This window comes from Notothenia coriiceps, unplaced genomic scaffold, assembly GCF_000735185.1.
Source record: "Notothenia coriiceps isolate Sejong01 unplaced genomic scaffold, NC01 NC01_scaffold00003315, whole genome shotgun sequence".
NCBI classification, from domain to species: domain Eukaryota; kingdom Metazoa; phylum Chordata; class Actinopteri; order Perciformes; family Nototheniidae; genus Notothenia; species Notothenia coriiceps.
This window is the reverse complement of record NW_011336016.1, coordinates 21,584-42,948: the sequence shown is the minus strand read 5'-3', so window position 1 is coordinate 42,948 and position 21,365 is coordinate 21,584. Positions and strand designations below refer to the sequence as shown.

General features: G+C 38.4%; 1 protein-coding gene across 3 annotated transcripts; it reads left to right on the top strand.

Annotated features, from left to right (window-relative positions):
- Nucleotides 1–533: 533 nt before the first annotated feature.
- On the top strand, nucleotides 534–14,195 carry lamp2 (lysosomal-associated membrane protein 2). Of its 3 annotated transcripts, none has more exons than XM_010766421.1 (9): nucleotides 534–689; nucleotides 2,911–3,026; nucleotides 3,719–3,929; nucleotides 4,035–4,196; nucleotides 5,010–5,416; nucleotides 6,625–6,732; nucleotides 7,151–7,205; nucleotides 7,296–7,466; nucleotides 12,457–14,195. In XM_010766421.1, the coding sequence occupies exons 1-9, from the start codon at nucleotides 644–646 to the stop codon at nucleotides 12,597–12,599; spliced, it is 1,419 nt and encodes a 472-aa protein (XP_010764723.1). In that variant the 5' UTR covers nucleotides 534–643; the 3' UTR covers nucleotides 12,600–14,195. The 3 variants fall into 3 exon arrangements, with proteins under 3 accessions (XP_010764723.1, XP_010764722.1, XP_010764724.1); XM_010766420.1 differs by lacking the exon at nucleotides 12,457–14,195 and adding an exon at nucleotides 11,647–12,131; XM_010766422.1 differs by lacking the exon at nucleotides 12,457–14,195 and adding an exon at nucleotides 8,538–11,494 and having other exon boundaries at nucleotides 536–689.
- The last annotated feature ends 7,170 nt before the right edge of the window (nucleotides 14,196–21,365 follow it).

Here is a 21,365-nt window from a genome sequence, read left to right as displayed (position 1 = left end):
AATTTCCTAAGAAAAGTACTTATGTGGAATGGCCTATTTCAGAATAATATGTATCAATGGATTATGATTATTAATGCATGAATGGGTTCATCACTTTGATTTTGGTAAAGGTGGATGTTTATAATATTTGAACTTCTGTATACATGTTCTAATAACAAAGGCCTAAATCAATACATCATAAATAATTAGTTTATTAATATTAGTACAATTCTCAATCGGCGAGATTGAGTAGTAGCATATAATATGTTATTGTAATAGAAGTATGAAATGGGAATACTCAAGTAAAGTTCAAGTCCCTCAAAATGGTACAATACCGCAGTAAAATGTAGGCCTATTTTGTAACATTCCGTCACTGTTAATTTCCAATCACATGAAAGCAGCCCATTAGTACGCATTTTTTCAGCCGGACGCCTTCACATTCCCGTGAGCCTTTTAAAACTTTATGATCATTAACTGGGTAAAAGGAGGAGATTTTAAGCTAAACCAGTTCAAACACCTCCTTCTGGTTTGAGACTGTCATATGACTCATTTCCTGGTACAGTCTGTGCCTCAGATCCCAAACACCGCTGACTGAGCGTCACTGTCGGGTTATTTTGTTCCATCTCCTCTCCTGTGGCTGACACTCCGACACTACTCTGCGAAGATGTACCGATGTGCTACATTCGTTGTGTTTCTCGTCCTTGGAATTGGTACGTAACGTCACCTTCATTTGTATTTAAATCGAAAGTAAAAACTGAGAAATATAAAAGGTTTTTTGGAACTGCTGCGATTAATGGTAAACTTATAACACTAGCCTGGGCCTGGTGCTTCCGTGCAGAGGCTAAGTGCTGCTCTGTTAAAAAACGAGATCGAAAATATGTCGTAATTGTCTGGTCTTCAGTTGAATTTATTTACATTTTCTTTAAGGGTGCCGTAAAATGAAATCACCACTATTCGAGGTGCAGTCCAGGCAGTCGTGATGTTCTAGCTCGATTGCTAATTGTTACCTACGTCAACAACATCTAACTGGAAACCCGCAAAGTCGCTATTAAAAGCTCAATAAACTATATTTAGCCTCAGATTTGTATTTCATATTATCATGCCAACGTATTAAAAACATATTGAAAGTGATTATAATTTCACCTTTAACGCTGTACTGCCTTCCCACAATGTTTTAGCCAAATTAGCGGTTAGCTTACTCGTTAGATAACAGTTGTTTTGAAGATGAGTTAATGATAAAATCATGAGTCATGTCTGCTGCTAAACAAGGTTAGCCACACACCAATGTTATTTGGGTAAACTGGCACTTTAAAACAAGTAGGCAACAGAACATGCATCAACAAAATCCTAAAGGGCTAAAATAGTTAGCATTAGCAACGGTTATGCAGTTTACAGTAAGTTAGCACGTGACAGTAACACTGAGCTAACGTCATTATGTAGTTAGGAAACTGGCTTAACTTAAAATCAATGTAGTTACATAACATTAAATAGATAGAAAGATATATAGATACTTTATTCATCCCAGATTTGAAAATTATTCAGTTATGCCATCAATGTTTTCAGGCACTAAAATATTTCAAAGGTGGAATATTGTATAATCATAATAAAATTAAAATGAACAGCACATATCTGCAGTAGAAAATACGTATATCAGAATTAGAATAAATGAATTCGTCCCACTGAGGGGAAATGTACATTTGTTACAGCAAGTAAAGAGCCAAAGATAGCTCAATTATGAATTTAAGAAGCATGCATACAAATATTAACGATAAAAGTAGACATTTTACAAAATACATATACATATTTACAGTTATATTTGTATATATAGCAGTTTTTTATGGTATGTATACATATATTGCACATACAGTAGGTAGTATTGCATAACAGGGTTGTTATAGTCTTTGTTGTTATATGTGTGTGGGGGTCTACCATATATCGCAAATAATACCCAATATAAAATATTCTGTATATGGTGGAATGTTCTGTTAAAGACCAATATATTATAGCAGACATATCAGATTGGAAAGTATATACATTACTGTACATTACAGTTGTGCAATGTAGCTGTACATTTCTCATGGTTATGGAGAGGGAGAAACTAAAACTATGGAGCAGTGAGTTATCTGCCAGCCAGAGTTGATGTGTTGTATGAGGACTTTTATCTAGGTTTCTAGTGGAAATATTTTCGTTATACATTATAACACGTTTAAAAAGGCGCTTGTATAAACCTTTCCCCATTAGACAGGCTCACAACATTTGAGAAATCTGTGTGAGAGAAAGGATGTACCAATTGTTAGTCAGATAGCTTCAGGTGATGTGAGAGTTAGGCCTATGTCTCTAGTTACAACTCAGCCCTTCAGTAATGATACTGTTTTATTACAGCGAGATAAGACCTGTTTGAGTTGATGTCAGTGCTTTATACTTTTATAATACATCGAGCTGCTGTTGAATTGATGACGATGCTTACTGCTAAAACCATATCGTAATGGACCTTGGCCTCTCTTCTGTTAAATGTTATACTAATTCTCAGAGTATGTAGAATGATACAAGATCTTATTGCAAGTATGACTAAAAATGTTGTTTGGGAGTATTGTGTCATCATAAAATATTACTTTATTGTTTTCTAGTCCACTGAGGTCGACCTGGGTTAATATGATTCTTCAACTCATAAAAATAGCTCTTAAAAACACTTATGTGAAAATGTAAATTCCATTGGCTCTGCTCGTTATCCAATGCCTGATAGAGGATGCAGGTACTCGTGGTGTTTGTTTTTCTGAAAATACGTGGCTTCTTAGTCTCTATAGTATATTTGAGGTGTCCACGAGTGCCCACTAACTTTAGATTTACTGAAGATATTAAACTATTGAATTACAGCTGGATTAATAATCATTAGAATATAAGAAATAATAGTATTTTTTCTTTTTCTTTCAGCGGTCCAGCTGTCAAACGGCACTGAGGTCAATGTCAAAGACAAAGACAACAATTTATGCCTCTATGCTAAATTAATGGTCAACTTCAGAGTCTCCTATGAAGTCGCCGTCAATGAGGTGAGTGTGTTGTTTTGGTCACAATAACCTCAAGATGACTATGTTTGGTATATTTAGTACATCAGGTTACACAGTGTTATTGTGAAGTAACTTTAGCAGCTCAGCTCTTATCAGCACGCCTCAGAGAACACTCGTCTGAGCTCTGTCTTCACGGAAAGGGGAAATGAGGGAAGGCCCTACAAAAGAGATAGATTCTTGCAATTCAGCATTTCAGTTACTGAGTTTTCCTGCATGGATATCCTGCAATTGTTAAGTCCTGTCTTTCAAAACTAGTTCCCTTTGGGCAGTTTTTCTTCTCTACACTGAAAACGTGACTACTTTAATTGATCTTTCTTATCAGCTGGCCTATAAAAGTATTGTATTTCATGTCATGTTTACAGGGGAAGTGTTTAAGTTGATGAGGAACTGGTTATCAAATACGTTTAATTGAAGCTTCAAAATCGTTAACTCTTTTCAATTTTTTTATTTAGATGTTTGTTAGGACAATAAAAATGTGTATTCAAATAAAGCAAAAAAACCACAACTAAAGAAGCAGACACTATTGCATGAATTAAAAGAATACCGTTCCGAGTTTATCTGTCCAAGTAACTAAAACTCTCATGAGTTTAGTCTCTTTAAAGATAGCTTTTAATCAGTTTGACATCAAACTTGTATAATTAATTTAAATATTGTCACTCTTTACTCTCTGTCAGGTCTTAACAGCAGAGTTTGAACTCCCTGCCAGTGTCGCATCAGATGGAAGTACATGTGATAGCACAAGCTCAATGTTTAAGCTTAATTTTGGAGAAGGACACTCATGGAGTGTAAACTTCACCAGAGAAGGAAAAATCTACCAGGTAGACACCATCACCTTTTCCTACAACCTCAGCGACGCAAGCATCTTCCCTAACTCCACATCAACCGGTAACTTCTACACCACACAGTGCAAACAAAAAGACACATAACAATGAATAAACAATGATCACAGTCTTTGATCTGATGCTGATGTGTTTTCTGAATTTCTTATAGAAACCACAACAATCTATGTGAAGCCTGAAATCAAAGATGTAGGAGTGGACACCTTCTACTCATGCCAGAGTGAAGACACGTACGAAACTGATTCGGTCCGTCAGACGCTGCGGAACGTGCTCATACAGGCTTTTGTCATTAACAACAGCACAAGTGAAAACAGTAAGCACAGATTGACTTTTCAGGGTTACATTAAAAATCATCACACCACAGCAGCTGGTGGAAAGGCAAGGGGAGGAAACTGTAGGGAACATATCAAATCTGTCTGTCGCTTTGCTGTTCCATAGCACAAAAGCTATCACCTAATTTCATAACACTGTCTCTTCAAAGTCCTGATGCTTATAATGATATGTGATTTTAGTCTAAGATCTTATCAAGTCAAGTATTTCTTTAATGCGATTGCATAATATCATTTGATCAGGTTATCCACTGCAGGCAAAATACCTGGCAGGCTTGGTGGTGTAACGATTTTATCCACCTGCGAAATGAAGGGATGTGGTTAATGACAAAAAAAATATTTAATCTGTTGAGTTTAAATGTTTTAGATCTCGCTAAATATATGATTTCATAATCTGAGCATAAATATAAAATAACCCGGAGATGTACAACTTCAATCTGGAAAATATTTAGTTTTTACTTGTATAATAACCCCGAGCATTTCTATCCTGCCCTTGGAGAGGACCGAGTTCGCCTCCTGGGCCCTGCCGTGGTGCCCCTGAGCAAGGCACCGGACCACCCCCCCACCCCCCCTCACTCCCCATTGCTCCCCGGGCGCTGTACAATAGCTGCCCACTGCTCCTAGTACTAGACTCCTACTAGGATGGGTAAAAAGCAGAGAACAAATGTCACTGTGTTCTGTGTGCTCTGCATGTGTGACCATTAAAGAGGGTTTCATCCCTCCCAATATTATTACATCTCATCATGACTCAAGCATTCTCTCCCTGGTTTACATTAATGTTCTATTCTCTCACACAGTTACTCTCTGTGCTGCCGATGTACCAACAACTCCTGCTGCTCTCATCGCTATCGTCCTCCCCACTACCACCACTACCGTCCCCACCCCCACTACCACCACTACTGCTCCCACCACTACCGTCCCCCCCACTACCACCACTACTGCTCCCACCACTACCGTCCCCCCCACTACCACCACCGAGGCTCCCGTCACCAATTCTACCACCACCGATGCTCCCGTCACCAATTCTACCACCACCGATGCTCCCGTCACCAATTCCACTACCACTGCTCCTCCTCCGACACCCACCCCGACCCCCACCCTCCCTGCACCCACCACTGGGAAGTACAAGCTCCAGCCTGATGTCAACAGCACGGCCTGCCTGCTGGCCGACTTTGGCCTGCGGTTTAAAATCAAAGATGAAGAGGTATGTTCATTGATGCAGAATTACAAGGTTCAGGTTATTTAATTGTACCCGTAGGTAGATTTGGCTAACAGATAGAAGACAAGGGATCCATTATGACACGCATTTGAAAACAACACAGACATAGTAAAAAAGGTACCACATCTAAAAACACTTTAAAAACATTTTAAAATCCACTTGTACAAATATGAGCAATCCAGAGTGCAAATGATCAATTGAAGTAGGGCTACTCAATTAATCGTATTTTAATCGCAATTACGATTTTGGCTTGCAACGATTATGAAAACAACATAATCGAAATAAAACGATTATTTTATTATTTTATTGGTTTTTCAATTGAATTATACTTAAAGGTGGGGTAGGTAATTTCGGAGAATCCAGCTCGAGTGCGCTATAATTTGAAAATACACAACCGGAGAAAATCTGCCACTTCCTTACAGAGCCCCTCCTCCAACACACACGAACGCGCACATGACCAATGAGGGCACGAGATAAGTTTGTGCACAGATGGAAGGCTGAAAGGCAGCTAGGCCATCCAGTTATTTTACCCGGGCCGGCTAAAATGATTGGTCGTGCTTTTTACAGTACTGCGGCTTTTTTTTATGGATTTTTTTGTCAAAGCACTTCAGATATTCATTGCCATCGGGATGTTAAGAGCATTCCATGGAATATATCAAAAAGTGTATCTCGAGCCGGTTTCTCAAACTTACCTACCCCACCTTTAAAGTTCAGGGTAATTAACTGTTAAAAACACACTGTTCAAATATTGTTTTTCAATATATGGATGTTTTCAAAGTAAATGGATAATCGTTTTTAATAATCGTGATATCAATTGTTGACCCAAATAATCAATATTATGATTTTTGCCTTAATCGAGCAGCCCTACATTGAAGTACAAACATCTTGTATAAATCTATAGAACATACAAATAATATGTATTAAATGGATATAAGGGGAGAAAGGAATAAGCATAGTAAGACATGGAAGAGGATGTGTCGTTTTTTTTTAATTAAGGTGTTTAAGGTCAACGTTAAGGTCAATAATGCATTTGCAATACAGACAAATGCATGAAATACTTATGTGTAATGAGTTTGCTGGGTAATCTTGTTTTGCTTTCTTACTATTCTTATCTGTTTTTACATGTTCAGAGTAAAAGTCTAATCCAGTCCTTTTGCTGATTTGAGTGTTTCCTCCACCCTTATTGTCCCCAGATGAACTTTGAGCCTAATGGGACCGCAGTCACTGGAAAATGTGAGATGAACAGCAGTGAGCTGGTGTTGACGTCCAGCACAGTAACCATCAAGTTCACTTTCACCAATGTAAGTCGGATAGATTTTAGAATAATGATAACTAAGAATTGACTGTCTTGTCAAATTATTTAAAGTTCACATTGCTTTTATCCAGCCAGCTAGTTTATATGTGCTCTTATGTTGTTTAGGGTTTAAGCTGGTTAAGGTGTAGTTGAAAAGTTGCTGATTATGGTGACAATTAATACACTAAAATTCCATTCACACCAATTTGTGTGTTTTTAATCTAGTCATAAACACGTGTATGTATTAGTAATGCATATTTTGATTATCAGTTGATCACTTATCTCTGAAAAAGAAAAAGGTGAACGGTTGTGAACAGGCTTTCCTAATGGCTAACTCAGTGTTCACCTTTTCGTGTTTGAAAGCGTTCCTAGGGGGGATTATAGTGGGACATAATTATTTTTGACGCATATTTTCGTCTTTTCAGGATACCAAGAAATTCCGCCTTCATGCTCTGAACGTCACAGGAAAGACAAGCTCCGGTAATTTTAAGCCTCATCTACCCACATAAACCAGACCCCACACCGAGAGGCAAGCTTACGTTGACGTTATCTTTCTGTGTTTCTTTTAAGGTGTGGAGTTTTCTACCGCCAACACTAACCTGACTCTGTGGGAGGCGACCATCGGCAGCTCCTACATGTGTAACAAGGAGCAGAACTACACCATCAACGCTGATCTCAGCATCTACACCTTCGAACTCAGAGTGCAGCCCCTTGCAGTAGAGAAGGGCATCTTCAGCACAGGTAGGTTATTCTCTAATTCTCTAATTTAAAGTCATATAGTGGAGAAAAGGCTAATTCTGGTAAAAAACAACAGGATGATCTTCTTAGTTTGTACAAGCGCTACTTACAGTATTTCAGTTAAAAGGTTATTTATTCAGAATAGTCTATGTCTGGTCATATGATCATACATTTTTGGATGGTAAATAGAAATGGTATGCGGAACATTTTATTTACAGTATACAAATAGAGATTATTATATTTGTTAAATTACAAGTGGCACAACAATCACTGTAATGCAGCGTCCACACAGCGGCGTGCGTTGAAGCTTGCCGGTGGGCGTGTCTGAAACTCCACCAACAACCAATCACATAAATCTCCCGCCCCGGACACACGAGCATGCGGTTTGATTGGCTAGAGCTTGTTCTGGCATATGATTTGATTGGCTGACGCTTCCGTCGAAGCTTCAAAAGTTTAACATTGCTCAACTTTTGAAGCGAGCAACGCGAGCCAAGCGAAGCGACGGAACCACAATGCAGTTCGGCAAAGCGTGACATCACCCCATTAAAAGTGAATGGGAAGAAATGTTGAAGCTTCAATGCACGCCGCCGTGCGGACGGGCCGTTGGATGATCTCAATTTGGTTTAATCAGATGTTTAACACTTCGGATAGTTTTTTCAAAGACGAAATTACGTTTTTTTTTTATGACCTCAAAGCAAGTCTCAGACTGTTACAACATTTTTAAGAAATTTGAAAATATTTTGTGACCCCGCCCATCAGATTTTTTCCACTGGACAGATTTTTTTATTTTGGATCCACTGGTTTAAATCCTCAGAGACAATCCCATTTCTAATCAAGTCCATCCTAGACTAATGTCAATCTTCTTCATCCAACCTACCTCCTGCAGCCCATCTCCATTTATAAAAAGTGCATCTATCATGCCATCCCAATTCATTTAAATAATCAGTGTGTAATGTGACACCTTTAACGTGTTTCAGATGAAATGTTGTGTTTAAGCACAGCTGATCCTGCTGCTGTGTTGTTAATCAGAAAATCACTCCTTCACGTGTTGACCTACTCTCTTTTCATCTGCAGCTCATGAATGTTCATTGGATGACACCAGCATCCTAATCCCAATCATTGTTGGCGCTGCTCTGGCCGGCTTGATTCTCATTGTTGTGATCGCTTACATGATTGGTCGAAGAAAGACTTATGTTGGATATCAGACCCTATAAATCCAGATTGCAATCAAAATCACGGGGTTCCCAAGCCTGGTCCTTGGGGTTCATGTGCAATTGTTGAATTGGCAAATAACGATCAAAGAAATCCAAAACTAAAGTCTCAGCTTGGATAACATTAGATGCAGTATTGAAGTTATTGGTCGTTATGACACTTGAAATGCAAATGGGTATATTTTTTAATTGCAGTATCCTAATCGGTCTTTAATACTAGAATCCGGACTGAGATAAAAATGGAGCGTTTGGTGTTTTTCTCAAGGACCAAGCTTGTCTACCCCAAATGTTCTTTTTTGTTTTCAAGATGTTTTGTCTTTCCTTTTTTGTTGTGTTGTTTTGTTATTGAGCAAGTGCAAAATCCACAAACCTTTAGCTACATTTCATAGTCAAATCCAACACAATATACAAAATATAAAGCTCCTATACTGGTACAGTGCTACATTTCAAATAGTCCCTGCACATTAATTTTAACGCATTCTCCAGATGCATGAGAACGTTTCAAATGAGGATTCTGCCCTTGCTCTACAGGCATTCCCTTTTTGATTTCATTTGTCATTATTTAATCTTTGTGCACATTTTTTGTTTTTACTTCCGTTATGGTTCGATGTTTCATCCCCATGTTTATTTACATAAGACATAAAAGAACGTTCATTTTCAACATTTCATTCACAAATTAAAGAAAGATGGTCGATCAGCTTTTCTTTCTCTGTTCCCAGAAACTCCTTCAGAGGGATGAAGGTCTAGTCTATTTTCAAAGTAGTCAAGGGAAATGTAGCCCATGTTTTCCCCTGTAGAGCAGGAGGAACTTTGGATTGTCCTGATTATGTTGCTACAATCATCAGATGGTCAAATTAAAGTGTTTGTTGATTAAATCTAAATTGACCTTTTTGAATGGAGGACATTTTGGTTTCCAAGGTGGCACTAATGACCCTAACGATGGCTCATTGGCATTAAAGTGCATAGACAGGTCATCGTTTGTGGTATTAATTACACCTGTGCTTTTCCTGCTGTATCAAACATGTTTTCAGAGGTCTCTTAAATTTGCACACGCTCCAGTCAGAGAATAGAAAGCGCACTTGTTTTATTTTCTTACAGAATACATTTTGGCATTAGGTTTAGAAAAGGGAAAGTTTGTTGTGTAGATATTCCCCATCATGAAGATATCTACATTTAAATGCACTAAAGCGCTCTTTACTTTTTTGCATTATGTTGTGACATTATCTAATCTGTGTATAGATTTGAGGGCTGCCGCTGGATCAGGGCGACGTTAAAAACCCCTGAAGACATTGATTTGAATCTTGAGCATTCCTCTGTAACGTTGAATGTTCATGACTGAACAAATACCGTTCAAACAAAATGTCCTAAAGTTTTATTCATGAGTAGTTTATTACAATAGTTTGATATTTTCTTAAATATGTTCTTGCTTTCAGAGAGTTAGATTACAATAATTGCACCGTCTGTATTCAATATGTAGCAGGAGACGGTTAGCTTAGCACAAAGAGATGAAACAGTTCAGAAGAGCTAGCCTGGTTCTGTCCAGAGGAAGCTACTAAAAAGTCACTCAGAAAGCACATCACTTCTACCAAAGCCGCTCCCTTTAGTGAAAATGAATGCGTGTTTCCAAAAAAAGTAATAGTTTGTTCCTTGGCCAACGCTGCATGTTCCTACCGAGTCACAGGCCAGTCGTTTTTTCTGTGAAAGATAATTTAACCAATCTGAGAAACAGAATTTTGGTGAAGGTAAACCTGCCTACTGGAACATCTAAAGCTTACTTTTTATGTATTAAAATGTTTATTAAGAGTGGCATTGACCCTCTCATCTAACTCCCTGTACAAAAGCACAAAGGGTATTTCCCAAAATGTCAAACTATTCCTTAAAATGTTGTTCTTATCCAATCCATCATCTCTTGGTGCGGTTTGATCCGAGAAAAAACAAGCCCTCATTTGTCAAAAAAAAAAAGGATTAAAGAACCACTGAAGTATGTGATGTGATCTCATGTCAAATAGACACAAAGCGTTGGCATCGTGTTTCATGTAGTCCCTCGTAGAAAGAAGCTGAGAGCAGGTTTTCAGGCGCTTGAAGGTGAGGGAATGAGTGCAGAGTGCAGTGATGCAGAATCAGGGACAGAGGAAAGCCCCAGAATGTGTGTTTCTTTAATAATAGAAAGCCAAGGTTACACATGGCATTAGCTGTGTGTTGTTGCTTAATTCTAGCATCTAGTGTTGTGTACTGTTGGCTTTGTCCCAGCTCTTCAGAACTGGAGCAGAGCAGACGGTGAACCGCACTGAATACGAGTTTTTCTTTTTAAAGTTGCTTCCAAGTGATTGTACATGTGTACGAGGAATCGCTCCTAATCAGATATGAGCTTTCATTTTTGCTTGTGATTGTCTTGATGTATTTCAGCTTTGTATGAACTCAGTTGCCTTAATTACAAAGATGGTTTTGCAGCAATGGTATAAATGTCAAACTGTTTCTCAAGGTTAGTCTCTCTTGTTCTTAATAGCAGATTCATTATAATTATAGCTGTGCCTTGCTCAGTGATAGCTTTCTGTTTTGTTCATTCAGTTACTCAAACTATATATATATACATATATATTTTTGGCTTCACCAGTGGAGTACATTGTTCAGTAAAAGGGAATTTGTGCTGCAAGACCATCTTGTTTAAGATCAATTCATGTGTTTTTGTGGATACATTTCATCTCCATTCTCTCACACTGTTACAGATATAATTCATTGTATTTCAAATTGTGTGTCAGACTGAAGTGAAGCTTTTTAGTCTTTTAAGTTTCAAGGAAATAAAAGTGTTGCTGCCCTGGACGCCTGAGTACATATTTATTCCTTTTCTTAAACTGTCACTGCTTTAAATACTTCTTCAGGTTTCCTCTTTCCTTCAGCTGGTGTAACTATTATTTATTTTGGTTCCTCTGTTGCGAGACGTTCACCTCTCTGCTCTCTTCACTCCCGTCTAGCTGAGGATTGCCAGGCTGACGGGGACAGCTTCCTTGTTCCCATAGCTGTCGGAGTTTCCCTGCTTGTTCTCATTCTTATCGTTCTGCTGGCCTATTTCATCGGGAGAAAGAGAAACATGACCGTCGGCTACGAGTCTTTCTAGTTTAACTCTCCTCATTCAGATCTTAAACACTTAATCTCTGCCTTTGTCTTCAAATGTGTTGTCATTTCCATGTAGTGTTTAGTGCTGTTGTCTGCCTGACCGTATTGGTGAAAGAATGGTAAGGTGTTTTGGGAAATGTTAAATAGATAGATTTGTAAGGTTAATTTGAAGTTTAGAAACAGACTCAACATGTTATCTAATGTGTCTTTAAGTTGAAAATCAGTGATGTAAAAATAAAATGTGGACTTATTACTGGCAACCTTAAATATAGTCTTGCATAGCATTTCATAATTGGATAACAGCTGTTAATGTACTGAATATATCAAAGTCTAATAATATGAAGAATAGTTTCACGGTGCTGACGCTGCAGAAAAGTGTTTTAATTTTTGCACATTTCCTAAAATGTCTGACTATTCTTTTACGATTTGGTTTTTGCTCATCCTGCCTGACATGAATGTTCAACAAGTAATAACCACTTGAGTGATTTCCTTGTTGTGTTCTTTGAATATCTATTAACCATGACCTCTAATCTGATACACTTTTGTAGGTTTCTTGCTGCTCTGCCTTCTTTTTGAACTGTAAATCACCTAAATCTCTGTCTGAATAACATTTCCTGCTGACTGAACCACTAACCTGCTGTCTGTCTGTCTCTCTGTCTGTCTGTCAGCTGAGGAATGCTTCCTGGACTCTGATTTGAGTTTTTTGGTGCCCATTGCAGTGGGCGTGGCGCTCAGCTTCCTAATCATCCTTGTGCTTATCTCTTACCTGATTGGCCGGAGGAAGAGTCGCACTGGCTACCAGTCTGTATAATTCAACCTTGCTTCTTCTTCCTCTTCCTCTCACTTCCTCTCCACCCTTACTTCCCCTAAAAACACCTTCCCTGCCCATCAGTGCATCGAAAGCGCCTCAAACTTCCTGCTCATTTCAGTTTTACCTAAAAGAAATCCTTTAACTTATTTCTCGTAAAACTTTATCCCAGCAACCAACTCCCGATGGTTTCCTTTTTTTTTGCTTTAAAGCCAATAACTAAATCAAGTACCAAAACGTTTATAATCAATATTGCATTGTTTGATTGTAGATTGCATGTTTTAAAAATTACATTTACGGCTTCGAGTAGCTGTCCACCTCCTGCCCCCCCCCCCTCCTCCTTCTGAGAGGCTTTTTCCCTCTCGGTTTCTGTGCTGTATAATAATAATAATAATACTATATGTGTAAATGACTCTCTTGTATAGAATGATTGATTTTTGATGATGTGAATGTAATGAGCAAGCTCCACTATTGTTATTCACATCCCAGGCTCTGCTGTTTTAACGTCATTTAAACTGAATCAAACACTTCCTGTTGCTCATACAGTCACATAATTGTAGTTTGATGAAAGGGACACTAACTAAGACACTTTACCAGCAATGGGACCAGTTTGTTATTTTAGGTGAGGTTTCTGTCACTTGTGTAAGAAAGATTTATTTTCTTGAAATGAACACTAATTTTAAAATATTTACAATTGCAGTACTTGTTTAATTAGCCTCATCATGGTGTTGTTCCATTTGAAGTCACCCCAAAATTAAAAATGCATATTTCTCCTCTCACCTGTAGTACTAAGTTTTTGTGCATATAGTTCAAGTATAAGTTGCAGGGTGTTGGAGAAAGCCTCCTAGATGGTACTCGGGTCTAAAACGCTACATTTGAAAATCTCAACAGTAATGTCTCTCTCTAGAAATCATGGCTGGTCTCTCAGGATCATTCTCAGACCTTGTAGGAATTATTTTCTATTTCACAAAACTATACCCACCATCCCAGAGAGGATGTTCTTTTGAAGAAATAAAATACTTCCTTCATAAAACTCTTCTAACATGGGCTGTGGATTATCTTGAGTAACAGATTTGGGATGGCTGTGAAGAGACATTGCTCTTGAGTTTCTTAAATGTATAATTTAGGCGTTTTTTTCAATGTAGGCCGAGTGCCATCTTGTTCCATTTTTACTGAAGAAGGCAGACATCTCTACAGCTTAAACCCCAACATTTGGCAACCTACAGAAAAACTATTGATATATAGTACTACTGGTATAGAGGAGAAGTGAGTGATATTGATTTTGGGGCGAACTATCCCGTTAATTTAAACCTACGTTGGTCACCAGGATCTTGGTTGAATGTACATTTCTCCCTGCACTACCCTCCATGTGACAGTTCAGAGACATCAGCAGAGTGGAGACCATGAGTAATATTTCATTTATATGATCCTCAGTTCTGTACATTCGATCGCTCCCCTCTGACAGTTTTGTGCCTTTCTGTTGTGCACCTCTGAGTTTCTTGCTTAAAGCTTGTCTCCACCTGATGAGGATTGTGATATGATGAGCTTGTTCAACACAAGGGGGGGGGGGGAATCAAATAAAGTTTTGTTCTTGTTTTGTATCACTGTCGTTCTTTTCTCCTTGTAGTGTGTAGTCGCTGTAGAGGAAGCTGCTGAGTCTTGTGACTGAGCTGAACTCAAAGGTTAATGGTTGTAAACATTCATACTGCTGAAGGACACAATGTCCGTTCAACTTTGATCAACAATGTGATTGTTTGTACAACCTAAAGCTTGACTCACTGGCAATCAGGGGGTTATGCAGGTTAACACAAAGAGGTCACACCAGTTGATTTGGTAAATAGTAAACGGACTGCTTTTTATATATAGCGCTTTATCCAGTTTTTATGACTCATAAAAACGCTTTACATAAACAAGGCATCATTCATGCAGAGGAAGAGGCCACCATACATGGGGTCATTTGGTCAAGGAAGCTCACACACAAACACCCCACCTTGTGATTTGTGGACATTGGCTTTACTTAAATAGTTTGGTGTCCCTCAGACCTCACTGTTGTAAATTCTAAGAAATAAAAATAAATTCCTGAAATATCTAAAACCTATGTAAATAATGTCCTACTTTTATATTGTGTTAACTGTAATTTCGCCCTCTAATAGTGTTTTATTTGGCAGATAGTTTAAAAATGTTTACATTACGGTCAACTTTTATATTTTCAGTCTTTTAGTTCTGTTTTATTTTCTATTTTGAGATGTTTATAGTGTAGGCTATACTTGTTTATTTTCTACTCTTTTTTTATTTCTAATTATGTGCAATACTTTGTTTTACGTGCTGCTGCAACGAAAACGTTCAATATAAAGAATATCTTATCTAAAAAAATAAAGGTTTTCAGGGGAATTAACACGTTTGTCTGCAAAAGAGCAGGCCCAGTTTGCGGCAACGCTGAGAAAATACTCACATGGCCACTTTGGAATAAACTATCTCCAAAATTGTTGAATTAATTTAGGCAAATTAGTCTAAAATAGTCATGTTCGCCCTGATGACCTTGGTTTTACCCTGAATTGCTATGATTAACTTTAACACATGTATGGTTTTGAGCGAGATGTCTATACAACTCAACCCGGTATCACGGCAAGACGTGAACATGTGACGATTTACCAAGCTGGGACCTGGGACACGTGAAGATGTCATGATTTCGTCCCTTCAAACGTGACGGTTACACGGTATTGTTAACCCATGTTAACCAGTGGATAAATAACCGGAAATGCCAAGCAAATGCTACCCCGACGTAATGATTTATTTTTTAATAGTCACACTCGATTACGCCAATGTTCTTGTTTCCCCAGCTAGTCGACACCTCTTTTAGCAGAAACAAAGGCTACATTAATGTATTAAATCGATGTTAATCCATGCGTGTGGATGTGGAATTAACGGACGTGACGTTGTGCGATTGAGTCGCCAGCAGGTTGCCAGGCAACAGCTTCGGTTCATGTTAATTTACAAACTCTTCAACTACAACCGTAGTTATATTTAAAAACACGTTAGAAGGCCTAACAAAAATACTTTAATGCAAATTCAAATGTAAATGTGAAGGAATGTGTGTATAACAAAATACATCGGTGATAAACGAAACCGGAAACTGGCGTAGGCAAGATCCTCAGCTCGATGATTGGATGGTTTAGCTGCAATGCATGCTGGGATTTGGTGTTTATGTGATGTGAAATCTGAAAACGTTTTTTCAAAATAAAATAATACTTTATTCCGAGTGTGCTTGCTTTTCTCTTTGAAATTCATCNACTAACGGACATAAGGAGCTGTTTCCACAACAAGCTGGAGGAGAGTCCTCTCCTGTCAGACTGAGGGGCTCAGGTGAGCTAAAGGACTCTTGAGTGTTTAGAACGGTTTTGTCACAAATTATTCAAAAGATTATTTCCGCGGCACACCTTCATATGATCATTATAGTTATACAAACAATAAGAGAATAAATGAAAAACAGGTATGAAATAGCCTACTATATGGCAGTAAAACAAGAATACAGTTTGAAAGGGGAGTGATTTGTAAAATATCCATAAAGAAAAAGAAAACCTGTTTACAGTTCTGTTTCATATGGGTGCTGAGAGAGGTATCCATAGATCTCTTCATGTTGCTCTCAATCAAAGTGCACCAGATTGATGCTTTCAACTTCAATATTTAAAAAAAAATCTTCCCGGGGGAGCATCCCCCCGGACCCCCCTTGAGGAGGTGAGGTCCGCCCCCCAATAGCACTTTACCCCTGCCTATATGCCGTGTACTGATTATGGAGCCTTCATTGGAAGAGTAATTCAGATAAAATTAGCCTATATAAAAGGCCTCAAATTGGAAGCATTGTCTGGGCCGTCTTTTCCAGTCAATTCTGCAATTGGTAGATCTCGCCTTTCACCTAGGCCGAGGTCGGTGATCTCGGGCTTAAAAAGGTTGGTGACCACTGCAGTAGAGAATCAGAACTCAGTTACCCTTTTCCACCGAGAGAAAAATAAGAGAGAAGCTTAAAAAAACACATTTATATGGTCATAAATGAACGAGCACCACAGAGTAAGGAGGTGATGGAAAGCTCTCTGGGCCACTTTCATTTCTGTATTTCCACCTGAAAGCAGTAACATGTGCAGGTTGCATGCAAATAGAGTGCTGTAGAGATGGTGAGCACTCTCATGGCCTTGTGTTTTGTGGATGAATTTGAACAGTAATAATGCAGACATTTCCAGGTGTTAGTAATGAGCTAGCTGATATGCTCACTATATTGAGGTGAAGCTATAGAGGCATGCACGTTCAGAATAGTCGCTTTGTCTTTCTCGTCTGCAAGTCTCATCATTTGTATTTACTTTTTTTCGTATTAACTTTCTCTCGCTCTGTCACCGTCTGTTTGTCACTGACAGATTTCACATCTCTTTCTTCTTTTTTTCAGTCTGTTTCTGCTTCCCAAAGCTTTCCTCCACTTGGCCGCCCTGCTGTGTAGGGTTGTGGGTTATTTAGTTTTAGTTTTTTAAAGCAGAGTTCAAAGAAACTAAAACAACAATGAAATGCATAATGACTGTTAATTTTGCATGGGTTTGCTTACCTTTGTTTGATATGATGTTTTTTTTACTTTAAAAAATAAAAGATAAACTTATGTAAGGAAACATTTTTGGCCTGATACTACTGTCTAAATAGGGCAGAAAAATAAAAAATTATTGATTATTTTGACTAATATTACATATCATTTGAGATATTATAAGGCATGCTTGTTTTTACATATCATGTAACGTGGGCCATAATCTAAGGAACGCATCCATAGTGAATTCTTTCTTCACTAGTTAACAAAAACACAAACTCTGTCTTTGCGTTTCATATTTAAATCCATCTTAAAGACATACCAGATTTACAATGATGGGGCCATTTAATGCCTCCCTGTGTCCCCCTGGTGACAAAAATATTGAACATAGTGATGCATGTTATGTTATGACATCTTGTATGGAAACTGCCAGGAATTCATTTTAATATGTTGGTGTCATTATTGGTGTCATTTTATTGTGTTTGACTGTGCAACCCACTTTGATATGATATTGAATCAGTCCTGTCTGTTATGAGACATTTATTCAGCCCTCGCTGGGATTTGCCCCTTAACCTTCCATAGCAATCACTTGTATGTGTTTTTATCAAAAGCCAGGATCAATAACAGGAGTACATTATTGTCCATCTTTATTGAAGTATGTGACATTTCTCCCCAGGTTACAGCAACATTGTACATCAGATTAGCAGCTTCATGCAGCAAAGATTGTTCTGGAAAATCACTGTCCTGTGGGAGCTCAATGTGGGAGCTCACAGTATAAGTTATTAATGAAAATACCATCATAAAAACAACTTAGCAAATGCCAGGTTAATGATTTTCTTTATTGCAGACAGGGAGTAAAATATTGCATTTCAAGTTCTTGGTTTATATTGTGTTTCCACTCACTGGCTGGCAAATCTCAATTAGATCTGTGACCTCTGGTGACCTTTGGTGAATTTTGATGTCGGTTGCATTCATAAAGTAATTATTGAGACCGCTCTGTGTACCCTTCTGGCTGTTACTTTTTTAATATGTTCAATTAACTTTGTTGCAACATTTTTATTTCAAAACATCACAGAAATATTGCTCTGAACTGTTCACATGTCACTTGATAAGTAGCTCGACAAGTTTTTTTAGTTGTCTTTATTTTGGACTGTCGGCTGTAGGTCCCTGTTCTGTTGCCTTGTTGCTAGGCAACGGGGGGAACCAGTGTGGCAGACACATACACATCATTTATGTGTGCAAGAGAACTGATTGAGAAAACAAGTACACAAGACCGCATGAAAAAGGAGTGAGTCTACTTAACAGAGGCAAGCAAATGTAACATAAGACTTCATTATAAAAAATATAGTTGAACAAAGGGAAGATGAAAAGGAAACAGAGAGAAGTAATAATTTTTCTGCCAGATCCTATTAAGGACGGCATCTTAGTTTTGGCTCACTGATCCGTCTCGGATGATCCATCTCTCCAACATCTGTCTCCAATTACTCCTCTCTTCCACTATCACATCTCTCATCGGCTTAACGGGGTTTCAGAAAAGATTTGCATACAGTGTGGCAATAGGCGATTAATTTCTCCTTTTTTTTTGCTCCATCTTCCTGGAGAAACAAAGACGACTAATGACAGCTGAGGGTAATTAAACAACAGAGAAAAACAAAGAGGAAGGGAGGGAGTGAAGAAGTTGTCATATTGCGTCTCAGGGGATGAAGGAGACTGTTATCACTAGAGTAAGCAGTCGGACAGAACGCCTCATGAGGGACGGCTGCCACCTGCGTGCCAGGCTTTCATCTTCTGAGATTTGGCCGTGAGCTTCTTTATGTGCTGTGCTTCTTCGAAGAGGGAAATGATTCATCATTAAAGATGAGAGAATGACAAGTAAAGCAGTTTTTACTTGGTGTGTGAGAAGATAGAGCTGCACTTGTGTAGTACACTCCAAATACTAAGTCAAAATCCATTAAGCATATTTAGTGTGATACGTTGGAAAGTTAACACTGGGTCTGGTGCTTCAAGTCTTGAAAACCCAAAAAAGAATCAAAAGTACACTAAATTATATTCATCATATTTGATTCTATCCTGTTGATAATTTTGTTGTCATTTTATTTTGCCATTCTTTTTTTTTTACATCCCAATCTATATTAAAATATGCTATGTCTCCTCACTCCCGCTTCTCACTCTCCTCACACTTTTCAAGAGAAAGTGTCCGGAAACAACCTTCCTCACGTACTGTATATTGATGCAGTTTGATGCGTCGGGGGACGTGCCGTCTCCCTCTCCACAGCCTTGATTGATTTGCTTTCACCTAATCTTATCTTTATTAAGATATTCACATATCTGCAGGAAGCCAGCCAGTGCGGACTGGGGGGAATATTTGGCTGGGGAGCAGCCTCTCATTGTAATGCTCTCTGATTTGTCAAATGAGGCCCAAACAAGGCAGCACAGAGCATGTGGGATGCAAGTAAAAGAGACAGAGAGGGAGCAAGCCAAAAGACTAAGCCAGCTGGTGTGTGTGTGTGTGTGTGTGTGTGTGTGTGTGTGTGTGTGTGTGTGTGTGTGTGTGTGTGTGTGTGTGTGTGTGTGTGTGTGTGATCGGTATAAAGACTAGCAACAATGTAGAATAATTAGTAAGACTTCTACATGTATTGGTGTGTGTGGTGCTTAAGATTTGAGCTTGTCTCTGAGCTGTTGCTTTTCTATCTGTTTCTGTCTCACTTCAACCTCTCATTCCTCAAGATCAAACAAATCTAAGTTAGAGGACAGTGATGCAACAGTGTACTGTTTGGTGACAGGTTTGAAGCTTGATTCATCAAACTCTACAGACTAGCCTGCCTGTCAGTACACATAAGCTCCAGGTCATGAAAATTGTCAAATGCCACATCTAAATCCATTTTTCATCACGCCACATTTTTGTTTTCCAAATCTAAATATTCACATCAGCAATATCAAGCCCTGATCAAAGCAAGGCAACACAAGTTTAATTCTGACTCTGGGGACAGAAAGCTGACCAGTCCCTGAAGACCTGAGAGCTGGATGGTTCATCATTTAGCAGCGGATCAGAAATGTATTTTAGACATAAACCATTCAATGCTTTATAAACCAGCAGCAGTATTTTGAAATCAATTATTTCACATACGGGAAGCTAGTGTAAAGACTTCAGAACAGGAGTGATGTGATCCACTTTCATAGTGTTAGTGAGGACTCGAGCAGCGGCGTTCTGAATTAGCTGCAGCTTTCTAATAGATTTTTTAGTGAGACCTGTGAAGACACCATTACAGTAGTCCAGTCTACTCCATGGACAAGTTTTTCCAAATCCTGCTGTGACATTAGTCTTTTAATCCTAGATATATTCTTTAGGTGATAGTAGGCTGATTTAATAACTGTTTTAATGTGACTGTTGAAACTCAGGTCAGAGTCCATGACTACACCAAGATCTCTGGCTTTATCTGTTGTTTTGAGCATTGCAGACTGAAGCTCAGCGCTAACTTTTATACGTTCTGCCTTGGCTCCAAAAACCATTACCTCAGTTTTATCTTTGTTTAATTGGAGAAAGTTCTGACACATCCAGTCATTGATTTGTTCAATGCACTTACTCAGTGTTTGAATTGGAGCATAGTCTCCTGGTGAAATGGTTATGTAAATGTGTGTGTCATCCGCATAGCTATGGTACCTTATGTTGTTGTTTTTCATTATCTGAGCCAGTGGTAGCATGTAGATGTTAAAAGAGAAGAGGCCCCAAGATGGAGCCTTGAGGTACCCCACATGTCATATTTGTCAACTTAGATGTGTATATTGGGTCAGTGACAAATAAGGGTTGGTATGATGTCCAAATCAAAAATATGCTTTAAACTTATTAAAACAACATGTTAGATGTTTGTATAAATGTATAGTTTGCATTTCTGTTGGTGTCAGTGTTTTATATGACATTTCTACAATTTTTAATCAATTAAAGAATCACAGTCCCGTTAAATTGTCAAATGGTGTAACCACAAAACATGACAAGTATGAANTCTCTCATAGTTGAGGTATACCTAGGATGAAAATTACAGGCCTCATCTTTTTAAGTGGGAGAACTTGCACAATTGGTTGCTGACTAAATACTTTTTTGCCCCATTGTATATAAGGTAAATTTATACGTTTCTGTTTTCAAAATACCAAACAGATCCTGCATTTTAGCCATGACTCATTTCGCTCTATTTGCTGTTCTCCAGCCCTGT